Here is a 17618-nt window from a genome sequence, read left to right as displayed (position 1 = left end):
TCTTCACAATTACAGATCGCCCACCATCCTCAACTGATTGCCGACGATACAACGGGTAACCATCATTTCCCGAGATGGTTTCAGCAATCAATGCTCTAGGGTATCGCTTAGAACACTTGCCGTTGACCATACAGGGTGAGTTGTTGTTGAAAACTCCGCAAGGTCCATGTATCATATGTTTACTTACTACTGCATGCAATTTTGGGTCAAGTGTTTCATCAGGAATCTCGGCTGAAATTATGGAATCAATGTCTTCTGGCCTTAATTTATCAACTAACCAAACTAATATGTGCGCATGTGGCAGACCACGCTTTTGCCACTCAACAGAGTACATCCAACAACGTACTTGGCCATACACACGATGCTTTATAATGAAATTCATTAAAGATTTTAATTTATGCTTAAACACTCTGGCAGTGATGTCATGCCTATCAACTGGTGTTTGGCCGTGTAGCAATTCTTTCTTAATTTCCATCCATTGTGGTTTACAGGTGAATGTAATAAATAGGTCTCTGGACGGTCATATTTTCTAACATACGACATCGCATCTTGCGCGTATTCGTGCATGTGGCGCGGGCTTCCAATGTAAGTGGCCGGCAAAATTGTCATTTTTCCCACATTTTCTGCATTTGCATCGGCATTAATAGCATCACGAAGATGAATGTACTCTTCAGATCGAAGCTGCTGTTGGTTTAGACGGATGTACGTCAATCGTTCGGTCTCAATTTTGACATACATGTCAACTGCAAACTGATGAAAAAGCCGTTGACACATCAAAATGTGATTTACTTCCCCTTCACGGATCATGAATCTGTATGAATAAAAATTCATAGCACTGACTTTTTTGTTGGTTTCAGCACCTGGAATCAGAAATGATAAACAATGACATTTTTGCATACATTAAATACAACACATTTATTGTCAAATTATCATCATTATCATATCGGACAAAAGGCAATCAATACAGGTAAAAATACAGGTAATTAATTTAAAGCTTTCTGGTAAACTATATTTTTTGTCTTTTTTTGCGGTGCGGAAATATATAAAGATATACTTTACCATGTGTAACAAAAATCTTCGACATAAAATATTGGGTGCTGTCAGGCCCAAACACGACAGTACTTTATTTGCCATCAATATCTTCACACATATCTTCTATCATGATCAATGTCTCATTGTAAATTTCCGCATTAATTATAGTAGTGTAGGATTCGAAGTTTGACATCGCACACGATGTAGCACATCCTCAGACATGTCATCCCTATATTTCATCCACAAATCTTCCGGATTCGAAGGGAAATATGTGGATATTATAATCGCAAACAATGTTCGAATTTGATGTGGTGATGAAGATATGATGGAATCTTTGAGCGTATTATCCCAATGTAAATCATCCTCGAGTAACTGTAATAGTTGACACGCCTCACGGTAAGTAGCACACAGATGTCCATCAACTGTTCTCAATTGTTGAAACGATGTCGGACCACGAACATTCACCAATAACAATCTAAGATAATAACATTCAGCGTTATTTGGATGTACTATATTTGTCGGCACTATAATCAATTTCTGGATCGTAGGAGAATGCTGCTCGTTCCAGGTTCACAGGAGCATTGCGTTTGCGGAATCAGTCAATTTCCTTTTCCCGGGCTCGCTGCTGTTGTGATCGATGTGCCCGAACTCGTTGCATTCTTTGTCTATCCACTTCATTCTGATTTACTGTAGAACGCAAATGTGCCATACCAATACGACTGTTATCATTATCAGTCTCTTGCTGGTCATCAGTGCGATTAGCGCGTGAGGTAGCTCGCCGCACATTCGATCTACTTCGACGACCAATGTTAGGTCGTTTTCTTCACGGCATTGTAAGCAGTATCTGATATTAATGTTTTCTTGCACTAATAATGTTAACCTATAATGGCGACAGCTTTTTTACCCAAAATTGCATGCAGTAGTAAGTAAACATATGATACTGAGACACTTCGTCATTTGTATTTGTTACAGATGTTAAACTAATTATGGATACATGAACATCAATCAAACGTTTGACAGGTAAGAACAGTTTGTATGGGAAAATCAAATTGTCGTTTTTAGTATTTACCTTGCAATTTTGTTATATTTTCTCATCGTTTAAACCTTCCCTGGACTTCCACGAACATTTCAAGACCAAAATTAGCCAAATCGGTTCAGCCGTTCTCGAGTTTTAGCGAGACTAACGAACGGAAATTCATTTTTATTTATATAGATTTATATTGCAATGTACTTGTTAGTTCATATCAGCTAAACCACTTAGATTTTCTGTTAATTCTTAGCATTTTATAAGTTTTATCTTAATGAAAGGATATTCTTGGGACAAAATATCTTAAATTTTGGAGTGGATATACTGAAATTTAAGAGTAAGTTAATAAGTGTTTAAACACTTTAAATTACAATATACACTTTTTTATTTATGTATATCTTATATTATACACCAGCAATTCAGAAGTGATAACAATCAAGCAAGGTTCTGGAAAAGTTTGGATGATGATAAAGCCATAGTCTAAATGTAGTAATTGTGCTCAAGCAAAATAATAAGAACATGTAACTCATTATCTATAATGAACCCACCAGTATTTATGTCTGCGCCATCTGATTCTGTGTCTCTATCCTCAAAGTTACTTGCTTTACTGACATGGACATAAACATGATTTTTTTTCATTGTCACTGTCTAGGCCATTATTCTCATTCATATGCAAAAATAAATAGGATCTAATATTCAAACTATCCAAATTTTCCACTCTATAAATTTCACTTATGGTTAGCTGAATTTCAAGACCACATCACCCCCAATGAATAATCAATAACACAGTAATAATTTCAATTTGGAATTAATATTTCTTTAAAGATTAAAGATTTTTTTCTCTCTTAGGACAAGAATCTTAGAAATTGCATCTAGTCCTATAAGGACCTTTGCGCTGCTTCTGGAGTGACAGGATATTCTGGATGGGTAAGGTTAGGGGGTAGGGACCGCCTCCTATCGAGATCCGTGAGGAAGAATTTAGGGCACTAAAAAAAAGTCATGTCCCCTAAAAAAAAAAGGGAGGCCAGCTTTGAACCAGCCTCTCCAGTCAAAGCAGGCAGGGGGTGGCGTGCCTTTTTGTCTAGACAAGCAAGAATCTTTGACACTTAAAGGAACGAACTTACCATCTCCAACAGTCATCTCCCGAAGTAGACTAGACCTATCGAATTACCCTTGCACCCCAGAATCTCGACATATGGAAGGCAACTATGCTGACCATTACACCATATGAGGTTAGTGATGTGCCGCTCCTGGACATCCATAAGGTTGCCCAGATTTAAGTGACATCGTTTTTTACTGTGCCCAGTGGTAGGTTCAACTGGAAGGTATAAGCCAGCTAGAAGTGATCCCTGCTGGGTTTGATTAAAGTATTACTTTTACTTTCACATTCAAAATAATAATAATAATAAAAAAAACTAAGATAACTTATCTGAGGCTTCAGTCTAACATACAAGATAAGTAAACCAATTACTTATTATCCATATAATTAGTATTATCCGGGATTTCCAAAAATTAATAAGTGAGTAATCTTTTGTAATAAAAAGTTATAATATAGTGTTCATTTTTATATTCTTGTGTATAATAATTTTAATAATCATTGCCAAAACTACACATCTTACTTTGGATTTATCATTTTACTAATTGACAAAATTGAAATAAGAATACAAGGTACTTTGGTATTATCTGGAGGCCACTGTGTCCCAATCTATTATTTGTTATTATGCTATATAAGTAGGTAAATACTTAAATACATATTATAAAAATTAAAACAAGTTAACATTTATGAGCACTCACGTAATCTGAGCTTGAATTTAGGTACTGTCTTTAGGAATATTTTTCTTTTTTTTGCTAGAAGTATGGGGTGGCTAGGGGCATTCCGATCGGTAATTTCTTAACCTCAGATTACATCTCAGATCGCTCAAATTTTCCAACGTAAGATCACATTGGACGATCTGGCACGTTGTCTAATGCCTCTGGCCATCATTGTTGGCTTCGGTGCACCTTCGGCACCACCCCTCATTTCTGATGAAAAAAGAAAAACATCCCTGGAGATAGTACTCAAATTCAAGCTCATATCACGTGAGCGCTCATAAAGGTTTTTTTTTTTAATTTTAAAAACTTTTAAAATTTATCTTTGGTACTATTACCGATGATTTATTTTCTACTAGGTTCATTGACAATTTAACAAATAAAAGAAGACAACAAGCAGACGTGAACGCCAAAAATGCTCCAGTAATAAGTTCAAGCCAAAGCAGCCATCAGATGTCTCCTATTACTGCCAGCTTGGACCCCACCAAGATCCGTAGTCAGTCAGTTCCTGAGGTCCGCCTGACTGCTCCTCCTGCCCAGCCCTTCCCCACAAATACTAAGATATTCAGCAAACCAGTAGAGATTGTTCAGGAGAAAATTCAAGGTAAATAACTTAATTTGTTTCTGAAAAAGTTTACATATCATTTGATTTGAGTATTATACTTTTAAAATCGATTTACAATATTTTATATCACTCATACAACACTATTTAGTATCAAATAAATCCATTTTTGTACTACCCAGTTTTATTTTAGAATATTATTCATATTACAGTTTCCAGTAATGGAATCCATAGTGTTGAAGAATTTATGCCCGATGGAGATGAGTTGGACAAGTCTTTCCTTGACGATTCTCCCACTAACAACAAAGGCCACACAAAGCCAGATCCAGCTGATTCAGACAGGTAAAACAATTATCTGGAGTTTTTTCTTAATTTTAAACAGTACAAATAGATCGGATATTGTATTTCCTCTATATATATATTTACTAAAATAAAATTAATTCTTATTTTATGATGAAGTATTATAAACTTTTTTATAATACTTCATCATATTTTTGTATTTAGTTTATAAATAAAATTATTTTATTCCAAAGATTAAATGAAAGTAATAATAAAGAATGATCATACATTAACAGTAAATGCAACAAATATAAACATTAGATATTGACTTGATTGTTGGTTGGCTTGAAACCTGCACCAAAATATTCCTTGATTGTTTGAGGTGAATTGTACTAAAACCAATTAAATCAATTTTTCTAATTGTCTTCCCATCTCTCTTTTTAACCTCAAAGGGTTATTATGAATGGAACAATTTGAACAAACGCTCAGTTTTATCAGTGACAGAGTAATATTGGAAATATAGTGTTGACAAAACTCTTTACACAACAAAATGTAAATTTAATCAAATCTCATTTGTTTAGACTCCTAGCTATGTTTCATAAAATATCTTATACATACAAATTTGATTAAGTTTATACATTTGTATTGTCTGTGTATATACACAATATAAATGACATAACAAAATTTTGAGTAAAACATTATTTATCATTTTTTGAAAATAAGTAGCTACTGATGTGTAAAGTTTATATAAAATTTATAAATAATGTAAATTAAATATAAAACCACAAATTAAAAACATAGTATATAAATAAGTAATAAATGATAATAACTAGAATTTATTAATATAATAATTTAACGGGTTTAAAAAGCAAAAACAGTATACTGTGACAGATTGAAAAATACTGTTGAAATGCACAAGGTACTCTGTGCTGAATTTTAAGAAGTTGTACCATATATACAGGGTGTTAACCAAAGGTTGTCACAAATTTCTTTGGCTGATAGTACTCATTTCAAACAAAAAAGGTCATACAAACAAAGGTTGAGAAATGTCTTTTCTAACCGCTAGCCGCCATTTTGTATTTTTTATAAACAAATGATTTCAAAAACTAGTCAAGCTAAAGAAATCAAATTTGGCACATAGGTTCGAATAGACAAATGGAAAATTTATAAAAATAATTTTGTTGCTTTCTTATATATATATATATATATAAAATTATATATATATATATATAATTACACACATATATATATATATATATATACACACACACACACACAAAGATGTACCTTTTTGGTGGAAGGTACACCACTTCCACTTTATTACTCAGGTCAAAACAAACATATTTTACCATATGAACATGGGTCTCCGATACTTAGTTTCCCATCTGTCTTGTCTGTGTGTTTTTTATAAAAAAATGTATACCTTAAAAACTAATACATTCAATTATACCAAATTATGCTCAAATGTTTATGATAACAAAGTCAGTTACTGGAAACAATATAATTAAATTGTCTTTAGTATTTTAAAAATTGTGGCCATTAAAACTTTTAAACTTTGAATATCTTAAAAACTAGCAACTTCTCTCTAGAATTACAAGAATAACAGTAAAAAAATTCTATCACAAATCTAAGGACACCAAAATTATTTAAATAAAAAAATAAATAACTCATTTAGAGCAGATTTACTGTGACAGGACATGGGCTACATTGAGATATGCGGTTTATTCAGTTTTTGTATTGTTGGCTATTCGCTGAGAACCTCAATACAATATCGCTACAAAGTGTTGTGGTTTAGTACAAAAGTATTGATAGTTTTGTGCACAGAGAACATGTTGTTATTTTGAATACTGTTGGATACTTTGTTTGTGATAAATCATGACCCATAAAAATTCTTCTCATTTTTTCACATATAATGAAAGCTTAGTGCACATAAAGGGAATATTGCTCAAGGTCATTGGCGACTGACGAGCAGAAAGTCTACATGAGACTGTATGACCTTGATATCCTGCCTTCACTGAACACAATTGCCTTCTTCCTACACAACACAATACACAATTCACCTGCAACTCTTTATCTTTAGTATACATTCACTTCATTAGTTTTTCACCCAAATCTTTTATATCTTAAGTTACCTATACAGTACTGCATAAGTTCATAACAGATAGGAGAAGGCTAGTTACCTTAAACTCCATTCAGATGATTTAGCCCCATTTAAATACTCCAATATATTTACAAGTGTATAGTCCAGTTTGTCCTCGAGATATCGTGCAGACAAACAGACATAAATGAAATTTGTCCAGTCCCCTTTTGATAACGCTCAACCAAAGAAAATGTTTTATTAGTAGTATTATAGTAAGTATTGTATGTCTTTTGCTCTTATTGTTATCCTCTATAACACTTGTCTACTCAGAAACTTGCAAATTTGAATCTTGATGTTTCAAATAACTTAATAGGGCCAATTGTTATAATACTCCACAAGCATTTATTTATCCACTGGCAACTCTTACAGGGTTACTTTCACATATTAAATTTAATCAAGATCCATCAATGTGATCTCTAGCTGTGATCATGGAAACATAACATTCACAAATTATGGATTTAGATTTTCTCAAGCCTTTTTTTTATAACTGAAAGTATTCCTAAAATATACATTTCAACATAAAACTCTTTAAATTAACTGTTGCTGTCACAATATTTTCTTCTGTAGTATTGGATATAGATAGTGTATAACTAATTTGTGGACTCATCTAATGAAATATTACAATTTTTAACGAAAAGATCAAATTATTTTTGTTTATTATAGGTATCTTCTTGGAAAACATAATGATTGAAGTTGTAAAATACAGCAAGTTTATTTATATAATTGCCTATATATAGTTCCCTAGTATTCTCTCAATTCAATTCAGAACAAAAAAAGTAAAACCGGTTGGTTATTGCATGTAAGTTATTAGCATTTAAGAGTAAATGGATAGTTAATTCTTAAAAAAAAACTGGTTAGTTGTGATGTAACATGTTTTCCTTTCAAATTAACATTAATATAAGCCTTACATAACTATTAATTTTACTTGACAATTTTTTATTTATGACAACACTTATAATTTTCAGTGAAGCAGAAACTGGTAATCCTCTAGTGGCAGGGTTTCAAGATGATCTTGACCCAGATGATATTGCTCCACCGTCTCCATTGCCATTACATAAAGAACATTCCGTCAACAAATCTAATGACTCAGACATTTCCAAACAAGAGGTTTGTATCTTCTATAAACAAGTAAAATGCCTATTTGGTAGTTATCTTAGCTGCAGTGGTCTAACTAAGGAATGAATGAGGGGAGTAGGACACCCAAACAAATTCTAAAAAGAAAATGTGTAATAGCAATCCAACTTGTTTGAAATATAGAAGATAAATATTTTGCTTTTAATTAAGCCTATTTAAATAATTTAAATTTATTCCATATTCCTACGGTGTAGTCTGCTCTTCAATCAGATTTGACCTCTCCTCAGAAGCCAAGTCCTAGTTACACTACTGCTTAGCCGCTTGTAAGCAAAACTGAGAGTATCAAACTTCTGAATCTCCAGATTTGCCTTAATCTCACCTTCAAATTACTTTGATAAGTATTAGTACCCCTCATTCGTTATCAGATGAATAGTAGACTGGATTTAACCTGTCCTCTCTGTAAATAGAGATCAATTTTGAAATCTTAATAAATATAAAAAGAAATCCATTAAATTGATAACTAATGAAGTTAAATGGCATAGAGAAAAAATAATATAAATTAAATAACAGGTAATAATATAATTACCAAGTCCATAATCATTCAAACATTTAACCCATTGGGGAACTTGCCCGAGTGTCACTCGTTGCGGCCGAGCAGGACTGAATAATGTTGCCCGAGCGGCACTCATTATGCTCTCTCTAGATGCTAACGATCACGTACTTATTGGTTTTTCTGCTAGATCGCAGTTTTGTGCCTTCCTACATCCTTATGAGCAATCATTCAGTTTCGATTCGTTATGTTTGCACACTGGAACTACAACTAATAGCATGTTTTGTTATTGTGTACAGTTTGCTATATGCTCAATTTTCGTCACTTCAATGGTCTGCTTACATTCTATATATTGTGTTCTCAATGTTCAGTGTTTAACTGTTTATAGTATGTTGTTGAATGAGTTTTTAGTTCTTCCGCTACATCATGAAACAAGACAATTTGCTTACTTCAGAAGTAGAGATACTTGGACAGTCATATTGAGATATCAAAGATGCTCAGAGACTGACTCAAAAGTGAATTATAAAAAGTAAATGAATGGTCATTGTATCTAATGGAAATAGTTTATTTAAATTATCATGTAAATAATAACAATTGAATGTAACAAACCGTTTTATCTAATCTCCCCAGCAACTAATTCAGGAGCTTGTCATATAATCATCAAAAGTGAAAAAATGTTAATGAATTTTGATTGTTTTGTTATTATGCTTTATAATGAAGTAATCAAATAATAACTGGTTCTCCATGTAAAAAACCATTGAAACAGATAAACAAAAAAGTAATAGAATATTGACAGTTGTTTTTGATCTTTTGACAGTTGTTTTTGATCTTTTGTTGTCCCTACTGGAAGAATTTGCAAATATAGACTATACTAAAAAAAATTAATAAAATAATATTTGGAGAAGGCAACAAACACTATTGTAGAGCAACCAAATAAACTAAAATGTCCTTAAAAATTTACTAATTTATCTGTAACCAAACTCATTCTATTAATATTTTAGTACACGCATGCACTTTTGCCAAAATCAATTCAAACATTCAATCCTAGAAGAGGCTAGGTTAATTGCTTCCTCAATGGGTTAAGCTAGGTTGCTTCATATTAAATCTTTCTAGAAATCATTGATTCCTAAATGAACGTTTTAATTATGCTCCTGGTCTTACATGTGTGCTGTTCAGAGATGAAAATTTCCATCAGTAAATAGATAAAATGACTGATAAATATTTCAGGTTTTATTTAAGTTTTTGGATTTTCAGCTTTTTGTTTCTGTTTGCCACTTTCCAGAGTACATACTTTACATTTATTGCACATCCTTGCATTAATATAGTGTTATAATAGGACTTTGAAAATCACCTATTTCACAAAATGGTGTAACTGAAATACCAACACTTTGTTAACGTGCTAAAGTTTAAAACAAATAGAGTTGGTTAGTTGATTTGCCAAGCACATATATTCTATAAGTGTGGTAAGGTATTCGAATTCAGCTATTTGATGAGCAACAAACAGAGCACTAGTGCTCATTTTCATATTTACTGCTGGTATTTTTTCCAGCTTCAAAATGAGTTTTTACCTAAAAAAGAACTTTAGCACTTTCTACACATTTAGAGAAATGCTCATATTATTGAACCAGATCTTGAGTATCTAATATTTAGGCAGCAACTTTTGATTTCAGTGTCTTATTTATGAATACTTGAAAACAATACATCTGTTTTTATAATTAATTTTTCTAGCTACATACTTTTATACAGCGTTAATGTATAGTATACAGGCTTTGCATCATGATGTTAAGTCAAGTACCATCATCTACACTATTCATGGAATTATGACTCTGTATATTTAATAATTTTATTACATATGTTATATCACAACAATTCAATCTTAGTTTGGCATACTACCACCCACAAAAATTTAAATTTTTCTCTCCCTACCATATATTTCTATAACTTTAGGATGAAGTTGAAGACTAATTAATTAGTATTAGAATTGGTGTACTAGGAAGTGGTTTTGGGGGAAGGGGGAGATGACTCTGTTTAAAGATCTGAAATCTAAATACATCTAACTTTGTAATAATTAGATAAGCCAAATTCTGGGTAAAATGTTTCAGGGCAAATTGCTACATTGTATTTAATATAAATAGGCGTCATCGGTCACAAACTATAAACACAAAATGTGAAAAAAAAGGAACAAACACATGATAAAGCAGTAAGATAACATTTAATACTAATATAATAGTAAAGATTGAAAACTAAAAAAAAAATACAATTATTATTCTATAGAAGTAAAAAAAAAAACATGTCTTCAAATGTGGTGCTGTATTTCAGACAAGTTGAACTCATGTTATACTAAAAAATAAATTGTGTGTTACACTGTTTGTGTGTTAGTATAACAACATACAAACACTTGAATGAGCGTTATTTACAATTGAAAGCAAAATAATAATTATTTTTCAAACAATAACGTAATGGCAGACAAAAAACATACAACATAAATATATTAAATCTATATAACATGCAATAACTCAGCAAGAGACCGTTCAGTACTCAGCATTCAAACAATAGCAGCCAAACTCCTCTTGAATTTGGGGAGGCAAGAACCGAAACATTCGTCTTCAGTGCAGATGTCATTACCAGTTTTCAAAAACCTAGGAACCATGCTATGGTAGTGGTAGTTAGGCAGATGATAATGCCTGCCAAACAGCTGATGATTGAAACAGGTTGTACAAGGAACATGGCGATCCACCTGATGAAGTATCTCTGTACAGTCAATTAGGCCATTTAATAGTTTGAATAGGAAGACCATGTCCATTATTGTTCCTCGCTTTGCAAGTGAAGGAAGCTGAAGGCTGCATTGAATGTCCTGAACATCCACATTCCTGTACTGGAAGCCAAGTCTAACCCCCACCATCCTGAGAAACCGCCTCTGAACTGAATTCAAGATAAATGTTTGATCCATTCAGTAAGGAGACCAGACTACAGTGGAGAACTCCAAGATAGGTTGGACGAGTGCAACATAAAGAGTGTTCAATGATGAAATAGAGAAATCCAGACAGGTGCGACTGACAAGCTCAATAACTCTTGCAGACTTAATAGCAATATTGGATATGTGCTCACCAAAACCTAAGGTAGAAGTTAAATACACTCCAAGATAACAAACTCCAGGCAGCACTACGAAGAGTGACACCATCCAGCAGGTAATCAAAATGTTCGCTGAGTCTAGTTTTGGTATAGACCACACATTTATTAGTCTTCAAATCCATGGAGTTTTTACAACACCAGTGTTTAATGTTCTCCAGGTAAAGCTGAAGTTTGATTTGCTGATCAAAAGAGGTGATTTTTCTGAATATTTTAACATTATCTGCGAAGACTAGGAAGGAACTGTTAAGCACACTGCCAATATCATTGAGAAACAGGTAAAACAAAAAAAATTCCTAAGTTGGTACCCTGAGGAACGCCAGAAGACATTTTAACCCTCCATCGGGCGCTAAACGGAGTTTTCCTCCGTGTATGTTTTATTATTAAAAATAGTACTACTTTTCTGATGTCGGCAGTCGTTTCCCGCAGTGTACTTCACGAGCATCTTTCGGGGAAACGAAACAATAGCCTCCCGCTTTTATTATCAAAATGTGTCAGTATGAGGTCTACTTCCATGCGTGACTGGACGATTCCTCCGTGAGCGCTCGATGGTGTGTTTGTAGTGCTTGGACGAAATCACCGTGAGCGCCTTATTGTGTTTAGTTTTTTATGTTGTAATAATCCGTGTGCGCCTAAATGTGTGACCTGTGATGGTTTCTTTTTAAATTTTACTATATATTTTATTTTAATTTTGTGAAATGGAGAATGAAGACGAGAGACTTGTTAGTACAGGTACCAGTGTGCTAGGGAACATTTCAGTAATGATTATGAAGTGAACATTGTCGCTATAACAACCAGAAGGAAAATGTTTTGAAATTTTGTGCAGTGTGTAAAAAAATTTTTAGTAAAGAATAAATTTTTATTTCAGAGCAATAATTGACATTACAATTGTATAATATCTCAAGAATTGAAGTAAGTTGTTTTTGTAAGAAGTTAAAAACTAAGTTAATTTCCATACATATTTACAGTAGGTTAAACATTTTTACAATTAATTGCATTATTCCTTAAAATTAATCATGTTGTTATTATACAATAACATTTTTTTAAGATTTTGAATTTCTTATTTGGAAAATTCATTACATAAGAGTGTAATTTTTATTAAATTTTCTAAAAATGAATATATTACATTGTAATTAAATCAGTATGAATATTTAAACAAATAAAAACAGTTTAAACGACTATGATATCCATTATTCGCCAACCTGGAGGAAACCTCCGTGAGCGCCTGATGGTGTTTCTAATTTTAAGCGCCCGATGGAGGGTTAATAGGTCTTGATACCACAAAAGAAAACTCGATATATAAAGCGCATCCAGTCAGGTAACTAACTCCATTACCAAGAAAGTAAGGGACCCACGATACCCAGTGCCTTCAGTTTTTGAATCAAGTAAAGGTGGGTAACTCTGTCAAAATCTTTAAAAAAAATCAAGATAAAGGAAATCCAGTTTGTTTCCATTCAAAAAAGCAGAGAGGATCCTATTGGTGAACACCACCAAATATGTAGAAGTTGATCTTCCCTCCTGGAAGCCATGTTGTTGTGTAATAATTATTGTACTTTTGAAGTCAAAGGTTAGTCGATCCAATACCAGATTTTCAAAGAGTTCAAAGTTCGTTGGATTATTGACCTGTAATTCTTTGCATCAAATCTGTCCCCAGAAATGTATCTGCACTAAAAATCTTACTTTAAGATTAGAAGGGTAAACTACAGGGCGGAGGAAGTTATTAAAGATCGTAATATTAGGAGCAAGAACTTCACTGCAGAACCTGAGTGTAAAATTATTTAGACATCTCCACCTCAGTAGCACATATGTGTATTGAAGAGATGTTAATGTTAGTGTTATATGAGTAATTAGGGATTGTAGCAAACGGAGTTGCATATATGGAAGAGAAAAAATTAGTAAACCTCTCACACATGGACTGGGGATCGTCAGCAGATCTGTCATCTAGATGAAAGGCTATTAGATATTAGTGATGTCCTGTTAATTTTAGGCACATGGCTACAGAAAAACTTAGGGTACAATTTTAGACTACCATCAACTTTATTGAGATAATCAGCATGACACTGTGTAGACAACCTCTTGCATCGGTAACAAAGTTGTTTGAAATTATTGTAATCTTTCAGACTTAAAGTTCTCTTGTGCCAAGTATAGAGCTCATTTTTGTATCACATTTAATAAGTTGTTTGGAGAACCAACATGGGTAGGTACACTGACCCACTCTTCTCACAGGATAATTGTTTGTAATGACGTCCTTCAGATTATTGTAGAGAATTCAATAAATATTCCCTCAGCGTCCACAGAGAAACTAACAATGGGATACGGCTGCTGCTGAATCCACTTATAAACCTCACTAAGATTGCACTTGTTAAAATAGGGACTAGAATAAAGTATTGCTTATCATAAATAGATTTTGAACAAAAATCAAATTACAGACCAGTATTATCACCCTCTGCATTAAGCAATTGATCAGTACAATGTCTTACCTGAAGTTCAGTGTCATAACTGAAAACCAGGTCAAGAGTACCTCCTCTGTTATTCTTCATTTTGTTCACCTGTGTCAGTTGTAAGACGGTAGCTGAGTTGATTAAGTGACTAGTGCTGTGTCAGATCAGAGTTCAAAGCATCATTCCAATCAACAGTGGGTAAATTGAAATCACCAACCATTATCATAGAAGTATTATTATCAATGGGTGAGCACACTCCCTCAGAGGCGTTACAAAAGCAGGTATAAATCTCTGAAGGTGAACTGAGAGGGATACACTGCACATATCAGAATGTCCTGACCAAAAGGCTTGGCAGACACGAAGAGATGTTCTATATTATCAATTGGAGAGCTAATTTCATAGGATGGAAGGTCAGTATGAAGTCTTTGCACTGGTGAGGTATGAGCTGTTCTTTCTAAAAATTGAATTGTTATGCAGACAAAGTTCAGTTGACAAGAAGTCCAGAGAGATATTCGTTTCGGAGAGTATGATTATTTTATGTAAGCAAACATTGACTGCTTCAATAAGTTCACTAAAGTTTGTTCTCAAACCATTAATGTTGTAATAGTAAACACCAATCAGTGTATTGCCTGTTACATGTTTTTTGAACTCAGGATAGTAGGAATGCGTTGTGATATTTTATGGTGAGATTCCTTTCACCATGTTTGGAATGCTGCTCAAGTTCGGCCCTAAGATCATTAAGATACTGCCTCTATTTAGGAGTTCTATCTCTGAAAATGGTGCTGTTTTTAAAGACTACATCGGTGTTAATGACCAGATCACGAGAAAAAAGACTCACAGAACTGACAGTTCACTTTGAAATACAGCCTTCATAGATCAAGGCTTATCTTTATTAGGCTTACCAATCCTCAGTATATTCAATTCATTCCCTGTATCAGGAATGAACCCTTTCAAGCTCATTAGCAAGAACTTTGTCATGTGCTATTATAGACTTTGTATCAGAGGTTTTCATTTCAGGAATGTTGTAAAACAATGCGTTGAGAGACCTTCTTGATTGATCATTTAGTTCTCCAATAATACTTCAGACCTGCCTGCAGTTGTGATTTGACCTACAATAGCACTAAGTTTATTTTCAGTTGCCTCCAAGCATGGTACAGTCATCAATCTTCTTTTAAATTTTCAATAAATTCTCTCTTAATCCAGCAATCCAGTATTAAGAGTAGCCAACTCATCTTTAGTTGGAATAGAAGAAATTTAAATACTTCTTAGTACTTCCAAAATTTTCAGACATAATTTGATATCTATTATCTGTTTTTGGATAGTCTGTCCGATCGCACTGCCACAATTTGTTGGCATAATTGCATACTTGTTACAAACAGAATCCAACATATTAATACATGATACATGAAACCATCTGAAACATTCTTTATCACACTGAATGCCTTGTTTCAGAATCTAAAACCTTTTTAACACATTGTGAGCAGGTAGTCTCAGGAAGATGAGAAGCCATATCATATAGTAAGAATATAGGCAGGTTTAGATGTATCACAAATTATGTTTTTTTAATAAAATAGGCCAAAAGCAAGATTAGTAGCACAAATAGCTACTACTTGTGAAAAGCATCCAGCACAAGTTATATAATGGAACAGCAGATATAATGACGTATTATGAACGATAATGTGTATAAATTACAATGGATAAGAAAATCATATAAAAGAAGACAGATCAAACACATGCAGGCTACATTGCAACACTGAAGCAACAACATAACATGTATAATTTAGTACAATCAATCTGCATGCATATAAAGACATACCAAACTATAGTGTCGTCAATTGTTATTTAGCTGTCTATGACTTTTAACATGAAAACTCAATTCTTACAACGGGTAAAACTATTACAATATGAGATTGTCTGCTTAGTTAAATATTCAGTAAGATATGAAATCAATTTGTAATGGAATATTTAAGGTAAAGCAATTGAAAGTTAAGTAATAGATAAACTTACTACAATCCAAATGATGAATTACACATGACTTTGGAAAAACTAGAGCACTGAGAACAAAGTACAAGCTATTAATTAAAGGTACTAGCAAAATACATTGCAATTTAAAACAGCCACAAAGACCAAAAATTCATAATTTTATTACTGCAGCATGCTGAAATTGATAATTTAATACTTGAAAATTATTATTTACAATGAAATAAGTAACAAGTGTTCTATCAAATGTTACAGGAGAATGAAAGTGGAATCACAGGAGCAGCTCTGGACGAGTGGGTGGGGAGCATAGCTGGGCGAGTCAGTCCGGAGGGTGGAGAAGACAGTGGGCCAGGTGGAGCTGATTCTCCAGACAGCATGCTGCAGCTTCAGTCAAACAAAACCAAAGACAAGGTAGGCCAGATATGTGTGATGTACTTTAGTTGTTTATTTACACAGTGTAAGGATTATTCTATTAATTTTACTAGTTTAGAAATCAAATCAAATGAAAAGTATTAATGATTTGTTTAATTAATTACTTGAACAAAGTACTACTTGTACATTTTATATCTTCAAAAGTTTTTGCTGAAATATATTCCTGAATCACAGGAAAGTATAAAAGAACATATATATTAAAAAAGTCCTGTAAGTTTGAGATTATATATTTTAACTGCATAACATTTACAAATGGACACTCTCAGTTCATATTTTTAGTTAGTTATGTTAGCAATATTATATTAATTTTTTTCCATTTTTGATTTTCCATAGTCTTATTCTCCTATGTCCATTAATAACAACAACAACATAACAAGTTACATCATAATATATATACATACACAACATTTGACATGGTGGGGGGGGGGGGGGGTGGGGGGGGGGGGGGGTGGGGGGGGGGGGGGGTGGGGGGGGGGGGGGGTGGGGGGGGGGGGGGGTGGGGGGGGGGGGGGGTGGTTAGTAAAAAACAATTTTATAAGAATTGTATAAGAATTACAACGGACTGATTCAAAACACTTTGTTGAACAATATAACCAACATACGACCAACACACACGTAGTTAAACAGCTGAATGAAACGAACGCGTCTGTAGGCGTATGCCGCGTCACAGGCCATACAAAAAATGGCGGCGATTGCTTTCAACCCGAGTAGATACCGTTACAAAGTCCACCAACGGTGACAAAGCGTTTTGTCTAGTCCCGACAGTCGAAAGGAACATCGATCTGCTATCTTACGGAAGTTTTAACAACTAATTCTTCGCCATTTCATAAGTAAAGCTTTTGCGTTTTTAGAACGTAATCCGCGTTTAAAGCATCGGCCTCAGTTCCGCGTCTTTAGGCGTTAGCCGCGTTGGAAGGGTTAAAAACATTTCCTCATGTGAGTGAAAGAAGCTAATTCAACACTAAATTACTAACAAAGAAAATTCAAGTTGTACTCAAGATTAAGGACTTGTACAAGTCCACATCACAAGCTCCTGAGACAACATTAACCGACTGTGATACAATAGACACAAATACAACAGTCTCATACCAACTCACGGTGTCATGTACAGACTTCTAAGAGTGACATCCATCTCCTTGCTTTGTCTACACTTTGTTATAATA

General features: G+C 33.7%; 1 protein-coding gene across 1 annotated transcript in view; it reads left to right on the top strand.

Annotated features, from left to right (window-relative positions):
- The window catches only part of LOC124360545 (rab-like protein 6), a 32257-nt gene extending 15703 nt beyond the window's left edge, over positions 1–16554 (top strand). Inside the window, exons 7-10 of the mRNA XM_046814256.1 lie at positions 4228–4472; positions 4643–4772; positions 7815–7956; positions 16279–16554. Coding sequence (XP_046670212.1) covers positions 4228–4472; positions 4643–4772; positions 7815–7956; positions 16279–16539 — 778 coding nt within the window. The 3' untranslated portion in view covers positions 16540–16554. The remainder of the gene's footprint in view (positions 1–4227; positions 4473–4642; positions 4773–7814; positions 7957–16278) is intronic.
- The last annotated feature ends 1064 nt before the right edge of the window (positions 16555–17618 follow it).

Source organism: Homalodisca vitripennis, chromosome 4 (assembly GCF_021130785.1).
Source record: "Homalodisca vitripennis isolate AUS2020 chromosome 4, UT_GWSS_2.1, whole genome shotgun sequence".
NCBI classification, from domain to species: Eukaryota; Metazoa; Arthropoda; class Insecta; order Hemiptera; family Cicadellidae; genus Homalodisca; species Homalodisca vitripennis.
Note: the sequence above shows the minus strand (reverse complement) of the source record. Positions and strands in the feature narration are given on the sequence as shown.